General features: G+C 37.9%; 2 protein-coding genes across 2 annotated transcripts in view; one reads left to right on the top strand and one right to left on the bottom strand.

The window, feature by feature from the left end:
- The window catches only part of LOC124776343 (BRO1 domain-containing protein BROX-like), a 116,882-nt gene extending 110,268 nt beyond the window's left edge, over positions 1–6,614 (bottom strand). Inside the window, 1 exon segment of the mRNA XM_047251292.1 lies at positions 6,472–6,614. Within this exon segment, the coding sequence (XP_047107248.1) occupies positions 6,472–6,572 (101 nt within the window). The 5' untranslated portion in view covers positions 6,573–6,614.
- Positions 6,615–7,053: 439 nt separating this feature from the next.
- Positions 7,054–16,421, top strand: part of LOC124775028 (thioredoxin-related transmembrane protein 1) — a 52,853-nt gene continuing 43,485 nt past the window's right edge. The window contains exon 1 of the mRNA XM_047249796.1: positions 7,054–7,249. Coding sequence (XP_047105752.1) covers positions 7,101–7,249 — 149 coding nt within the window. The 5' untranslated portion in view covers positions 7,054–7,100. The remainder of the gene's footprint in view (positions 7,250–16,421) is intronic.

Here is a 16,421-nt window from a genome sequence, read left to right on the forward strand (position 1 = left end):
CTGCTTTTCAATCCATTTTCATCCTTGATTGTTTTGGGAAGCAAACATAACATTTAGACCCTAATGTATGTAGATATTTCACACATTCTTCCAATACCATATTTTGTATGGCGATATCCCTAGAATACTGGAAGTTCTTGTTCGATTCAGAAAGTACACTGCAGAATTTATCATTTTAGCCCGAAATCACTGAGGAACGTTTCAGTGTGCACGCATCATAGCACTGGCTGTTTCAACAAGAGTACTATTTTCTCTTTCACTGCATTAATTTTGCTGTGGAGTGTATGGCACTATGAAACATTGGATTATGCCCTCCTCTTGTACAGTCTCCCTTACCTGTTTATTGTTGAACTCTCCTCCATTAGCACTTAAGAGGTTTTTAATTGTATGCCCAGCAGTCTTTGTTTCGGTTATAAATTGTCTTAGTTCACTAGGAACATCTGATTCTTCCTTGCTGAAGTAAATAGCTTGAAATTTACTGTAATAATTTTTGAGTAAAACAAAGTAGTGATATTCAAACCTGGATTTTTCAAAAGGACAATAAACATCTGTATGAATCAGCTCTACTGGTTCAGAGCTCTCTTCAGGGTGCCAAATGGGAGCCAATATACCTTACCATACAAACACAGCTCAGAGTCCAATCCTACATTTCTGCCTAACATCTCTGAAATTAACATCTTGACATGTTGTTTATTTTGATTTAAATGATGATGGCGTCCTCTTGGGTAAAATAGTCCTACATTCGGATCTCCGGGTGGGGACTACTCAGGACGACGATGTTATCAGGAGAAACAAAACTGACATTCTGCAGATCTGAGCATGGAATGCCAGATCCCTTAATCAGGCAAGTATATTAGAAAATTTAAAAAGGGAAATGGATAGGTTAAAGTTAGGTATAGTGGGAATTAGTGAAGTTCGGTGGCAGGAGGAACAAGACTTCTGGTCAGGTGAATAAATGTTTATATATACATAATCCAATTGGGGGAAAACAGGAGTAGGTTTAATAATGAATAAAAAAATAAATAAATAAAAAAATAGGAGTGTGGGTAAGCTACTACAAACAGCATAGTGAATGCATTATTGTAGCCAAGATAGACATGAAGCCCACAGCTACCACAGTAGCACAAGTATATATGCCAATGAGCTCGGCAAGTAATGAAGAGATTGATGAAATACATGATAAGATAAAAAGAAATTATTCAGATAGTGAAAGGAGGTGAAGATTTAATACTGGTGGGGGACTGGAATTCGATAGTAGGGGAAGGAAGAGAAGGAAAAGTAGTAGGTGAATATGGAATGGGGGTAAAGAATGAAAGAGGAAGCCGCCTGGTAGAATTTTGCACAGAGCACAACTTAATCATAGCTAACACTTGGTTTAAGAATCATGATAGAAGGTTGTATACATGGAAGAACCCTGGAGATACTAAAGGGTATCAGATAGATTATATAATGGTAAGACAGAGATTTAGGAACCAGGTTTTAAATTGTAAGACATTTCCAGGGGCAGATGTGGACTCTGACCACAAACTATTAGTTATGAACTGTAGATTAAAACTGAAGAAACTGCAAAAAGGTGGGAATTTAAGGAGATGGAACCTGGATAAACTGACTAAACCAGAGGTTATACAGAGTTTCAGGGAGAGCATAAGGGAACAATTGACAGGAATGGGGGAAAGAAATACAGTAGAAGAAGAATGGGTAACTTTGAGAGATGAAATAGTGAAGGCATCGGAGGATCAAGTAGGTACAAAGAGGAGGGCTAGCAGAAATCCTTGGGTAACACAAGAGATATTGAATTTAATTGATGAAAGGAGAAAATATAAAAATGCAGTGAATGAAGCAGAAAGAAGGGAATACAAACGTCTCAAAATGAGATCAACAGGAAGGAGCAAGATGGCTAATCATGGATGGCTAGAAGACAAATGTAAGTATGTAGAGGCATATATCACTAGGGGTAAGATAGATATTGCCTACAGGAAAATTAAAGAGACATTTGGAGAAAAGAGAAACGCTTGTATGAATATCAAGAGCTCAGATGGAAAACCAGTCGTAAGCAAAGAAAGGAAGGCTGAAAGGTGGAAGGAGTATATAGAGGGTCTATACAAGGGCAATGTACTTGAGGACAATATTATGGAAACGGAAGAGGATGTGGATGATGAAGAAGAAATGAGAGATATGATAATGGGTGAAGAGTTTGACAGAGCACTGAAAGACCTAAGTCGAAACAAGGTCCCAGAAGTAGACAACATTCCATTAGAACTACTGATAGCCTTGGGAGAGCCAGCCATGACAAAACTCTACCATCTGGTGAGCAAGATGTATGAGACAGGCGAAATACCCTCAGGCTTCAAGAAGAATATAATAATTCCAATCCCAAAGAAAGCAGGTGTTGACAGGTGTGAAAATTACCAAACTATCAGTTTAATAAGTCACAGCTGCAAAATACTAACACGAATTCTTTACAGACAAATGGAAAAACTGGTAGATACTGACCTTGGGGAAGATCAGTTTGGGTTCCATAGAAATGTTGGAACACGTGAAGCAATACTGACCCTATGACTTATCTTAGAAGATAGATTAAGGAAAGGTAAACCCATGTTTCTAGCATTTGTAGACTTAAAGAAAGCTTTCGACAATGCGGACTGGAATACTCTCTTAATTCTGAAGGTGTCAGGGGTCAAATACAAGGAGTGAAAGGCTATTTACAATTTGTACAGAAACCAGATGGCAGTTATACGAGTAAAAGGGGCATGAAAGGGAAGCAGTGGTTGGGAAAGGAGTAAGACACAGTTGTAGCCTATCCAATGTTATTCAGTCTGTATACTGAGCAAGCTGTAAAGGAAACAAAAGAAAAAATTGGAGTAGGAATTAAAATCCATGGAGAAGAAATAAAACTCTGAGGTTTACCGATGGCATTGTCAGAGACAGCAAATGACCCAGAAGAGCAGCTGAACAGAATGAACAATGTCTTGAAATGAGGATATAAGATGAACATCAACAAATGCAAAACAAGGATAATTGAATGTAGTCAAATTAAATCGGGTGATTCTGAGGGAATTAGATTAGGAAATGAGACACTTAAAGTAGAAGATGAGTTTTGCTATTTGGGGACAAAAATAACTGATGATGGTCAAAATAGAGAGGATATAAAATGTAGACTGGCAATGGCAAGGAAAGTGTTTCTGAAGAAGAGACGTTTGTTAACACTGAGTATAGATTTAAGTGTCAGGAAGTCATTCCTGAAAGTATTTGTATGGAGAGTAGCCATGTATGGAAATGAAACATTGATGATAAACAGAAACGAATAGAAGCTTTCAAAATGAAGCGTTACAGAAGAATGCTGAAGATTAGATGGGTAGATCACGTATCTAATGAGGAGGTACTGAATAGAATTGGGGAGAAGAGGAATTTGTGGCACAACTTGACTAGAATAAGGAATCAGTTCATAGGACATGTTTTGAGGCATCAAGGGATCACCAAATTAGTATTGGAGGGCAGCTTGGAGTGTAGACATCATAGAGGGAGACCAAGAGACGAATACACTAAACAGATTCAGAAGGATGTAGGTTGCAGTAGGTAGTTGAAGATGAAGAAGCTTGCACAAGCTAGAGTAGCATGGAGAGCTGCATCAAACCAGTCTCTGAACTGAAGAACACAACAACAACAGTAATAACAAACAATTTTTTTCCACTATGGTTGTATAAAGAGATGTTCTAACGAGTTACTTATAAGTGTCTCTTGAGATGTAGAATCCCTTCTTTCATTCAAAAAAGCTTTCCCATTTGCACAAGGTTGAGTTGTCAAGTTATTAACTGTCCTATCACTTTTTGATATAAGTATCCAACTTGATTGGATTAAAAAGACTCATCTGACAGTTTGTGTACAATTTTACAAATTAAAAATAAATAGGGTAATCTTGGATTATTTCCTACATCTTGGTAAAATCATTCCACACATTTTTTGACTTTGATATATGAGATGCTACATCATCGTTCGAATGCTTCAGAAATCCAAAAAATTTTAATTATGAATGTCTGTTACCTGCCCCTTTAGCTGAGTGGTTAGTGCATTCCAACTGCCATGCAGTGGGCCCGGGTTCGATTCCTGTCGGGTCAGAGATTTTCTACAATTGGGGACTGGGTGTTGTGTTGCTCTCATCATCATTTCATCATCACTGACATACAAGTCGTCAACTGAAAAGACATGCACCTTGCCAGCCAAACTTTCCCATGTGGGCCTCCCAGCCATCAATGTCATATTCATTTCATTCTGCAATGATCCTCTGCATTACTCATAGTCAATACAATTAAAGCAGTGCTGTCAGCTTTAAGATAATTATTTAATGTGTTCTTATATGTCTCTTTTTACGTGAGCAGTAGCATCTTCCACACATTCTACATGTTTAACTAATCTATGTTCAATAACGTCAAGTGCTCCAGGAATACCATACAGCGAAACATTTGCTTTGTATTTCAATGTATTCCTGTTTGAAGCCCTTCCAGTAAATCAATGATTATCGTTCTTGTTGACTACATAGACGAAATTCACAAAATTACTCTAAAAGTTACTCCGATGTACACTAATTCAAAATTTTCACTTCATTTATGTAGGGCCTACAAAACTTACAACTTGTGTTTCTACAATTTACTTTAAATTATTCTGTAGTGAGCTTGGCCCCATAACCTGTTTAACTATCACGCATATCATTGTTTGAAAACACTGGTTTATTAAAAGAAGCACATTAATGCTTAAAATAATAATAAACACTTCCATTCAGCAAAGAGCATAAAACAGTCTGTGTCTGGTAAAACAAAGCTATTTAGATGTCATTCAAGTTATTAAATAAAACTGTTCACAACACAAAATTTTAACACGTAACACTTAAATCTATTTTCAATGTTAAGAAATTTTTCTTCTTCACAAATGCTTTTCCTGCCATTGCCATTACCAGTTTTACATGACGCATTATGTCAAGAATGCTTTCAACTTGGAGTAGTGCAAGCAGTAGACTGTATGGACTGACACTACGACAAAATTTGATTAGGCCTATTTCCCTTCCTGCCCCCTCTAGCTTTCATATCATTTCATGGATGCTTACATCTGGCAGCATGTGATTCACCTGGTTGATGTTCTCTTGGGAGAGACTTCGATGTCGATGGGACGTTAAATCTTGGGAGGGCAGATGTCGAGTACAGATCCTATTAAAGATGACTTCCTACAGGATCCTATTGCTTTTCTGGAATTGATGAACAGAAAACTTGTTGAAATACTGCAGAAAGAGGATGATCTTTCCTGGTTAATACATCAAGAAAATTCCATCAACAGTTCTGTAGTACAGGCTAACAGACGAGGAAAACTTCTGGAGCACTTACAGCATTTCTGTTTTAGAAAGGAAAACAAAAATGTTTACCACAATATTTTTCAATTTGTCATAATAATGAAGACTATTAGACCACTGTGGTATCCTGTTTACTGGGGTGCGGCAACATGATTTGCATTGTCATTTAGTCAAAATTGTGAATCCTCTTAGAAGGTGGGTACATATAGTGTTTCATACCTCAATGTAGGCAGCCTTCTGGCAGTCAACAAATTCTTTGTACATCTTTGCTTTTGACCCTTCTGAGAGCAAAGCTTTTCATATCATTGTTTATAAAATCTCAGAAGAATGGCATCTAAAATCGCCAGAGCCATGCACAATGAGGGGTGGTTTTTGGACTGCATCAGTTTATACAGCAGTTTTTTTTAAAGTGGCAGAACAGAAGTGCAACTCTAGAACCATATCCTATACGGTGCAAATCACAAATAAGAAAATTGTTTGCACTAACTGACATACTAGATGAGATCCACATTTAAAATTAGCGGTCAGACATAAAAAAAAAAGTTTTTTTGTGACAGTGTCAAATCAGGTGGATGGAGGTGGGGATGAAAAAACTCAAAGCAAAAGTAGTATCATGATTTTACGACTATCTGACAGAGTTAGGTATTAAGACAAGCATTTATAAGAAACAGTGGGTATATGAGGGTCACAGTAACAAAATAAATCAGGAGATGTTATTGTTTCATTGTAAACAGAAACAAAAACAGTATTTAACGACAACATTTTAGTTAATGTAAGACTTCCTTGATGTTAGTAGGTTAAGCAGATACGTATATTTTTGAATAGTGTGCTGCGTCGGGCAGATTATGGCATACAATTCCTTATGGCTCACCGAACGTTCCACGGACGTCACCATAGTCGGTTAAGAATTCAGTCTTTACGTGTAAGGTAAATTTCAGAAATTTTTGATACAACGTTGCTGCACTGAAATAAGTTACATTTATTCGTGGAAACCATTCTTAAGGCTGAATGCTACTGGGAGCATTCTAACATTGTGCACTTTTGAGTATATAAAAAAGTACTGTATGGAAGCCTTCTGATGATGATAGCTAATGATTCATACACTACAATGATTTAGCACTGACAATACTTACCTACAAATTTTTAATGCTTCACCATCCATGGCTATTAGTTTTAGATCGAAATTAACTGGTGCTGTCGCTTTAAAAACATTTCTATGGAACCAATGAGCCATTTCTACACAATGTTTGTTATGGATCTGCTTACTGTGTTGATACTTGACAGATAACCAAAGATGTAATTTGATGGATAAAATCATGCATAAAATGGATACAAGCTGGAGAATTCTAGCAACGGTTCAGACGAAATATCTAAAATCAGGACGGTTACAATTGCGAGCTAGAATTTCTTCAAATTTTACGAAATAAAAGTTATATTTTATTCCTACAGTTGTATTTTTTAAAACTGAAATCAGTTGTTGCTAGCATTGCGAGGCTTTCCTCCTACCCATATAAGTTATATTTGTAGCTATATTTATCATTAATACAATGCTGAACAATATTATGGGTAGCTGAAGGAAGTAAATAATCCATTGCATGTTATCTGTTCCTCGAAAGATAAAGATTGAGCATATGGCTACGCTGTTTTTTAAGTTCGTAGCAGCGATTATAGTAAACATGTGTACATAGCTTTTTCTTTCAAGTCTGTGGAAGGAGGTGTGTGTTGAGGGTTGGTTGAGGGCGACGTCAGGAACTCAGGAAAGATGGCATCCGGCGTGCTGAAGAGAGTGCTGATATGTGTTATATTCTTATGTTCATTAAATTTGTCAGGCATAGCAGCGAAAAGCATGTTAAGAGAGCTAAATGAAGACAACTGGGATGAAATGCTGACGAAAGAATGGATGGTTGAATTGTAAGTGTGCCAAGAAGCTTACTTCACCGCATGTGTCAAACTTTCAGAGACTTTGCCGTTCATTTCGTAAAGTATAGCAACAGAGGCATCATGGAATAAAATTCATTATGACCTCGGAGCCAACATTCGGAACGTATGGAGAACATTTGTGTATCCTGTTTTTTTTCCTAGGAAAAAAAAGTGACGCCCACACCATGTTCAGGTAGCAAGGGTTTAGGGATAATTATGTAATAATATTTGTGGGTTGACTTGAACAAAGCTGATATATTTCTTCAATTTTTGAAACAGTTTCTGTGGCACAGGAGTGCAACAACATTATCGCATTTGATTATTTAAAGTGTGAAATAATTGTATAGTATTTTCTTGTGTAGTGAACAGGATGTGATGAGTGATTTACAGCGGACGTAGTAACTTTTCGCTATATTAGAATTATATTGTATATTTTATCAGGAGTCATCAGTTGCTTTTGGAGTAAACCATGGAGTATAATGTTTTAGGTTAGGGCTGCAGCAATTTGCCATGTAGTCTTGGCCGCTATGTGAGACTTAAAAATGTGAAACCAAATTTAGAGTCGGTATTGCGTACAGTTTCATAGACCTTGATTTATGTATTCAACCAGGGTTCATCTCCTAATGATATGGGATTTGTAATTATTACACAATGAAAACAAGTAGTGCAAAACACATTCACACATACAATATATGACTAGGCTATCTTTTTTTTTTTTTTTTTTTTTTTTGAGGATATAACCTTACACGAATGACTCATCCTGGCATTTGCATGAAATGATTTAGGAAAACTAGACATCCTATACCAGAATGCCCAGGCGGATTAAACTCCATTCTCCAGAGTATAAGATCAGTCTCTTAAACATTACACTACCTCATTTGGATGGTCCCTTTTGCAAAATGCCCTTTCTTTACACACAATTTCTTGTATGAAACGTACAATATTGAACAATGTTTTGCACTTCATAATGGCACCTCTTAGGACACCCACTGTTGACTGCTGGACCATGAACATGCTGTAATGCTTCCGCAAACTCCAATGTCTGGAAAACTAACTCCAGGCTTATAAATATTGAACTGTGCTACATGCACATCTTCATGTCTTCTGTCTGCCTGGTTGGTAGACTTATATTTTCTGACCTATGTGTCGTAGTTGTGTACAGTGAGTTAAAATGGATGTAATTGCTCTTCAATGCAAAAATTGGTTCGTAAGGTAGTCTTGTAAAATTGGGGTTATATGTTGCATTTTGATGTTGTGGTATTTACCTTGTAACTCTCAGAACAATTTTGAAGTATTTTTGTATAGAGATTGTGAAATTAATCACTTGTAAATTTACTGAATGTCCTAGACCAAAATTGCTATGGAAAATTGCCCAATTTTACAAATAACTAGAACTTCTTCAGAATACATGGAGGCTAGTGCTTGATTTTTGAGATTACAAACTGACTACAATCATTAACATATATTTTTTATAAATTTTAATTTGTATATCAACAGTTTTTCTGTTGGTTTAGTCATTTCCTATAATCATGTTCTGTTGGTGTCAGCATGAAGAGTCTGCAGAAATATAGAACAACTTTCCTGAATAGTCTAGCTGAGACAAATGTCTTAAATTACTACAAAATGCTTAAGTATGTGCAATAATTAATGCTAGTCAGCATTTGAATTTAACTGTGCTTCATTTTAAGTAAAATGGTTGTAAATACACAAAAAATATTACTTTGACTTTGAAACTTGTCCACCTAGAGGGGTATTCATGATGTTTTAGTTACCACCCACAAAAAATAAAATAAAATATAAAATAAAAAAATGCAACCATGATAGTTGGGGATGTTAGGCGTTCTCTACATATTCCTCCTTCAGTGGTCCAATTTTCCCAATAGTGGATGACTTGTCAGGAACCTTGATTGTGGATGTCTGTATTTTAGCTGTATAGGAAACATTCCACATTTCAAATCACCTTGTCATTATTCTAGAAATGTCTGCCATGTAATGTTTTATTCATCCAAGGAAAGAGAAAGTCATCATTGGGTGGCATGCCAGAAATAGAGGCGTAGGTAAAATTTGGTAGTACAAAGCAGCAGCATGTGTTACTGTCTTTTACAAAATGAGCTGGAGGATAGTATGGTACTGTGGTGTCTTGGTTTCAGTGTGTAACAGGGCTGTAACATGTACTTGGAAACACAGAGTTAATTACGTAACTATATTTTTTGATGTTATGATTAAAACTTCGACGATCCATCATACTTTCTCATTTCCTAATAATTTGATTTGTTCAGCATTGCCCAATTTAGTTCAGTTGGAGTCCATTAGCTTTGTTTTATGTTTGTTGATAGTTTTCAAACAATTTCTTTCCAAGAGACAATCTGTCCTCTTCAACTGAAGTTCAAAGTCTTTCGCTGTTTGACAGCTTGAAGTTAATGTTTTAATTTGTTCTCCCTGAACTTTAAGGATCTCTTTCCCAATTACTTGACTCTTTCTCTTACTGCTTTCTTGATGTCGCTTTGAATAACAAGAATAGGCTACAATCCTCTCTTCACTCAGTTTTCAACCACTACTTGCCTTTCATGTGCTTAGACTCTTTATTGCTGCAGTGTGGCTTCTATAGAAGTTGTGCATGACTGTTTGCTCCCTATGTTTTATCCCTTGCTGTCTTCAGAATTTCAAAGATTAGATTCCAGGTGATGGTGTAACAAGCTGACTCAGCGGGAGCATCCGATACCATCCTTCTGCTTTGACGTGTGACGTAATGCTGGTGTGGTGTCTGGCGTTGTTACAGGGTAGTGTTTGAGTTGGTTGTGTTTGTAGTGTCGTGTTGTTGTTTTTCATGGTGCCGTCTGGTAGCGGATGTGGACATGCTGAGCTTAACTTGTGGTATTGGGTTCATCTGAATTTTGGCTGTCATCGTGCTAATGTAGTTTTGAGTTCTTCTTTTGGTTTTATTCTATAGTAATTGTGATATTTTATCTGTTGTGTATTTATGGGAGGTTGGTTCTGTTTTAATTGATGTAGTGAATATGGGATATTTGGGTTTTTAAGTTGTTGGGGCTTCAGTTCCACTCTTCGGAGCAGTAGGTGTTGGTTTTTTGGCATTGATAGTAGTGATTGAGCTATATGGGTCAAGGGAAACGTCAGATTCCTGTGGTTTTGTTGGTGTGCTGGAATGTTGTGATTTAACTTTTTGTGTTATTTGTTTTAGTTTGGTGTGGTGTTTTTAATTGTTGTGTATTTAGCTTGTCCCCAACTTAAACCCCCAATTTCCCATGGTTGTTTCATTTTATTTTTGGCTTGAGATGTTACTGTGTCATTTTTTATTTTTGTTAGTATTTGTTGGTGCGTGTATGTAGTCATGTCAGTGTTGCCATATTGTGTAGGCTGGAACTAGCAATTTCTGCCGTATTGATGACATCATGGGTCAAAGCAGATGGGTGGAATTGGATGCTTCTGCTATGCCAGATAGCTTCTTCTAAATTTCAAATGCTGTAAATATAGGTGTCTGTCTTCAGTCTATCTATAACAGTCATGAGAGTCAATATTGCTTTGTGTGTTCGTACATTTCTTCATGACCCAAACTGATTTCCCAGCTGAGATGGGTAACTCTGCTGAATATTTCTATTTTTTTTGTAACAGACTGAATGCAAAGATGGCGTAGTGTGTACAGCTCCATCAGGTAGTAGTAATACTAGAATTTAAATACTCGTTATGTTGAAAAGAACTTTTGGCGACATTTTTGTAACCACTTTGGTGGGTGCCCTGTATATTGGTATATCTCATGATGCATTCAGTGTCAACTTGAGTAAAAATCTTTATTACTGACATATTTAGAGGGGTATCTCATCAACAACAGTTACAAGCTTTGTCATTGTTAATCAAGAAAGTACTTTCATTGGTATCATTCTTTTTTTTTAAATGCTCCAAATGATTTTTGTTTAACATTAAAATTTACTTTTTATATATGGTGCAATTTCTGTACTTATGATGGCATCTTGTAATTTAACAGCAATGTTAATAGAACAGCCTCCTTTCTGGGTGCATAATATTTAGAACCCAGAAATCAGTTGTTCCATTTTCTGTTCATATTTGCTTTCCTACATGAAGGGGAAAATAGATTCAAATTGTTGTAGGAATATATTTAATGAAAGAAATGTACAAGTTATGTATTAAACCTACTTTAACCAGTATTTACCGAGTTACCACTATTTTCTGTAGCTGACAAACTACAAATCAGAACAACATGGAACATAAATAAAATTATGTGAACTGATCACATAAGGTTTGCATGAAACTTCTTCACCTAAACAAAGCATATTGGTCACAAACTGAGTGAAGATTTCATAGTGAAATAAGAGGAAAGAGGCCAAAACTTCAAAAACACTGTACTTCTTTCTGGCTTGGGTGGCAGATCTAGTTGGCAGTTATCATTGAATGTAGTGTACTTTTCCTTGTCTGTACTTGCTGAATATATTCAACAAGAGAATCTCAGAACAACTTTTCTGATTTTTGTCATCTGAATCAATTCGCCAAAATTTGATGATTGGAGTCAAATGCAGTTGTTTGAATTTTGTTCTTATTGTTAGCTGCTGTATGAAGTATTGTAGAGCTGCCTCTGTTGACATTTTGATCAGTTTTTGTTAGTTTTCAACCAAGAGGTTAGTGTTCAGTAGAGGTGAGCATTCAAAAATAGTCTTAAACAATCTGAAAACCTGGGCACTTGACAGAAAAGTTTTTGTGTGCAGTAATCCTTAGCAAAATTTTTCTCTTCTTATTAGTTCAAGTCAGAAACAAACAATTGCTCACAAATGCTAGAAACTGGTCTTAATAATTTTACATCTCTCATTGGGAACAGTTGTTACATGGTTCAGTACAAATGAGTGTTACACAAGTTTGTGAACCCGGGAGGTGTAAGCATATGGAATGTTAACTTGCTGTGAACAAATGCAAATCTGCAGTGTTGAGAGACGGAAGACTAGAGTGTTAGTCGTATGGCTTTTTTATTGACCTCATGTATGTTACTCAGCACATCAGTTTCTAATATTGTGAGCTCAATTGTTTTATTTGTGAGGCTAACAGGCCTATGTTTGCAAAATCAAAACTAATGCTTTGTCATACAGTTCGTTGCTAAGAAGTTTTATTACACAATTATGACTTTCTGCTGTAGCAGACATAAGATAATAGTAACTAAATAATTATTACACATCTCCTGCTTTACTAGGGTAACACCTGCCATATCATTGGCATTCAGGAAGCTCCTGGTCATGCCATATGTTTCGTGGGTTTTGAGAAATTTGAGTTCCATGGGCTGGGCTGGTGGATGCCATCAGTCTTCTGTAATCATAGACTCTAGACATGTGCTAGCAATCAGTGCTCCGCAGTAATGGCAGGTTGTCACATTGACTGGGTATCTTGATTTGGCCACCCAGATCACCAGTATGCTACTATAATAAATAAATAAATAAATAAATAAAAATTTCGATGTTAGAGTGTAGTGTTCTATGTGCTGCTGGGGTGTATGCCAGCTGAGATGAAACAATAATTAACGGCTAACTGACGCGATATGTCACACAGAAATTATATTAGGCTTGTTCAGATAATGTAGGCTCCTGTCTGCATTTACCTCTGTATTCCTAGTTGCTTTTGGGAACTGTATGACCATTAATTCCCAAGAAGCCAGGTTAGGGTGAGAATGAGGGGGATGATAGCCTCCCCAAACTAGTCAATAACAAAATGGTCAACACACCTAGCAGGATGTTTCCAGCATGTCACGAAGTGTTTAAAAAAAGCAAACACTTGTACCAGCTGTTATGTAAATGCTGTTTCGCTTTCTACATTGTCATGACTACCACCAAGTTATCAGTTAGGGTGAGTGGACGTAAGCAGTGAGTGCGTACTTGTAACACACAATATCATGTTGCAAGGACTGCTCTACAGTATGACAGTTGACCTCGGTGCCTTTTTCAACACACTTGCCATCTGGTTTTTGCCCCAGACAAGTTTTCCAGAACTTGTGGGAATGGCATTACAACATGTCCTTGGTTATTGCCAACCACCTGTGTTTAATTAGTGTTAATTTCTTCACTCCCTTTTACTTCTCTATATCTTTTCTGACCTGTCTGTTTTTCCCTGTTCACCTCCACCACATACAATGCACTTAGCTTTCTGAGCTTATTAACTAGTGCATGACATTCTGGCAGTAATCTGCCTTACATATTACTCTATCTTCCATCTTCAAGCATGCAAATTTTCAAATCTTCTGGTGCAGTCCCCAATAATCACTTTCCTTCTCATTCTGTCTGGTAAGTCTCCCCTGACTAGGTGTTCTGGGTGACTATTCTGAAGTCTCCCCATTTCCTACACCTCACCAGTCCTTTTCCGTCACCTCTTTTCTTTCTTCTTCATCCCTCCTTCCAGGAGGAGCCATTGGCTTCTAAAGCTTGCAGATTTCTATACCCTATGTGTGTTCGCCTGCCACCGCTTGGCGGTTAGATTTCTTTTATTTTTAAGTGTGAGCAATTCAGGCATACCACTCAGCGGTATAACGCTCAGACAAGTGGGAAGTGCAGAATAAAGGCTCATACTAAAGGAATGAGAAGAACTGTCCCTGGCTGCTGTGTAAACTGCTCAATTAAACAGTGTGAAGCAGGAATGTCTTCTGGCTTGGAAGATAATAAAATCAAGAATGTGATGGTGACGTATCAGATGCTGAGGCAAAGAAGAGAAGAATTCTTAACGTATTTTAGAGCAGCACTAAACAAAACCCTGAACAAAAAAATAGGTCAGAGGCAAACTATGGATCCAACATAAACAGGTGTTCGTTCAAATGCACGTTTAAAAATGTTGTAAACGAGCCTATTGCTGAGCCCAAACTAGCCCCAGCAGTAAGCAAACCTACAGTAATTACCAGTGCTTCAGAATGTGAAATAAGAAATGTGGAAGAAATAAAACAAATGTAAAACAGCATACTGCTATGTAAATTGGCTTCACAAAGTAACGGAAACCTGTAGAGAAATAACAGTGAAGTTATAGTATGAGTCAAAACGAGAAGGCTGTAAGTGACCAGTTAAATCAGATGACTGTGGCACACTTTGGGATATGCTGAAGTGAACTCCCAAGCCCGCTGTTCTTCTCATGTGATTAAGATTTGTCAACTCAAAAGGGAAACAGTACTTGCCAATAAATGACTCGCATAATGGGAACCATATATTTGACTGGTCTCAGAATATACATAGTTGAATTTGTTAGTAGAGGGTAAATATATCCCCCTTTCTCCTGTGATCGTGTGTATATGACAATTATTTATACCACTCGGTTCAGGTGACTCAGCCTCTGCAAGCCATTGAGTCCCATTATGTGAATCACATGTCACTTCACTCTTATCCCTCTTGCGACAGCTGTTCAAGCACTTCCAGTAAATCTTCTGAGAACTGTTCAGATTTAGTTTTTAGTATAAAATATGAGCTCCAATTCAGTAGTTTCTTAAATCCATACCTCTCATGCATGTACATACCTATTATAGTCACTTCGTTCAGGGTTGTTAAACCACGCCTTCATACAATGTTTGACGTGATTTGAAAAAGTTGAAAACAAAAACTTTTTACATTATGTTTATGATGATAAAGCACAAAATAAAAACATTGCATCGCTTCATTATAGCTGACATCAATTTTGCCAGCATACCTTCACTTGAAAACAGTGACATCTAAAACTGTCAAACTGAGCTACCACCTGCTGCTTCCATCATTCACTAGAAAATGCTGAAACACCCTGAAAAACCGCACCTCACCAACTTGCAGCTGGTGGCTTTTGACCTCATTCTTATGACGTCAGTTGATCCTACAGTGGAATTGAACTCCTTGCCGGATGGCTATGGTGTTTTCAGTGCCGCATTCATAGCCATCTTTCATGCTCTTGAGCATACCTGTTCCTGCACTGGTGAGTCCTTTCTCATCTGCAGTGACTCCTTGAGCTGTTTGCAAGCTCTTGGCCAGTGTTACCTTTGCCATTGCTTGGCCTTGGCTTTAAAGGATTCCCTGCATGCCCTTGAACAATGTGGATGCTCATTGACCTTTGTCTGGATCCTGGGCCACATGGGGTTCCTGCTGAATGAACTCGCTGATAGCCTCACCAAACTGGCCACCAGCAATTTTGAGATTGGTATTCTGGAAACAGATCTCCAATCGGTATTACACCATCAAGTTTTAAGGATCTGAAATCTAGGATGACTTACTCTTGACTTTACCAGAATAACTGCAGGTGATAAAGGAGGTTACGAATCAGTGGCAGCCCTCCATGCAGGCCTCTCGCTAGGACTCCACCATCCTTTGCCAGCTCCACATTGGCCATACTTAACTGACTCATGGTCACTCCTCCATTGCAAGGACCTACCCCACTGTTATTGTGGTTCCCGTTTGTTGGTGGTCCATATTTTACTGGACTGTCCCAACCTAGCCACCCTGTGGCAGACTCTTAATCTCCCTGACTTACTACCCCTTGTGTTAGGGGACGATGCCTCAGTGGCTGACTTAGTTTTACAATGTAATTGGATAGATAAAAAAAATCTACTTACCAAGTGATGACAGGAGAACACACATATAAAAAAAGGTTGTATGTATGCAAGCTTTTGGCACCACTGATTCCTTCTTCCGGAAAAAGGGCTGAAGGGGAAGGAAGAGTGGTGAAGGGAAAGGAACTGGGGGAGGGTGGGCTTTTACTACTCCTTTTAAGGGAGAGTCACTTAACCTAACTGGCCCATTGAGGGGTTGGCAGAGAACTCTGTTGCCTTCTCAACCCAGACCAAGCTGTGTCTGTCTGGGCTTGGTGATCCATCCCAGCCCTCATCCTACCTGCTCCTTTACTCTTCCCCTCTGTCTCATGTGGTCTGTACAACTTGTTCATCTTTAGTCTGCCTGTGCTTCTCTCTCCCTGCCTGCATTGCTAGTCTTCCCTTGGCAATTTCTGAGTGGAGTACCTCTGGTGAGTGGTGGTGGGGTGGGGAATGTATGTCCCCTCATTGCTGTCTGCTTTTGTGGGCTTCTGGCTGCTCCCTAGATGGGGCACCTTGCCTACCTTTCTTCCTGTGCCTCCCTTTCATCTTTTCTGCCCCTTTATCATCTTTTCTGCCCCTTTATCTAGTCTTGGTTGACCTTTGGTAGACCATATCTGATTT

Source organism: Schistocerca piceifrons, chromosome 2, assembly GCF_021461385.2.
Source record: "Schistocerca piceifrons isolate TAMUIC-IGC-003096 chromosome 2, iqSchPice1.1, whole genome shotgun sequence".
Classification (NCBI taxonomy): Eukaryota; Metazoa; Arthropoda; class Insecta; order Orthoptera; family Acrididae; genus Schistocerca; species Schistocerca piceifrons.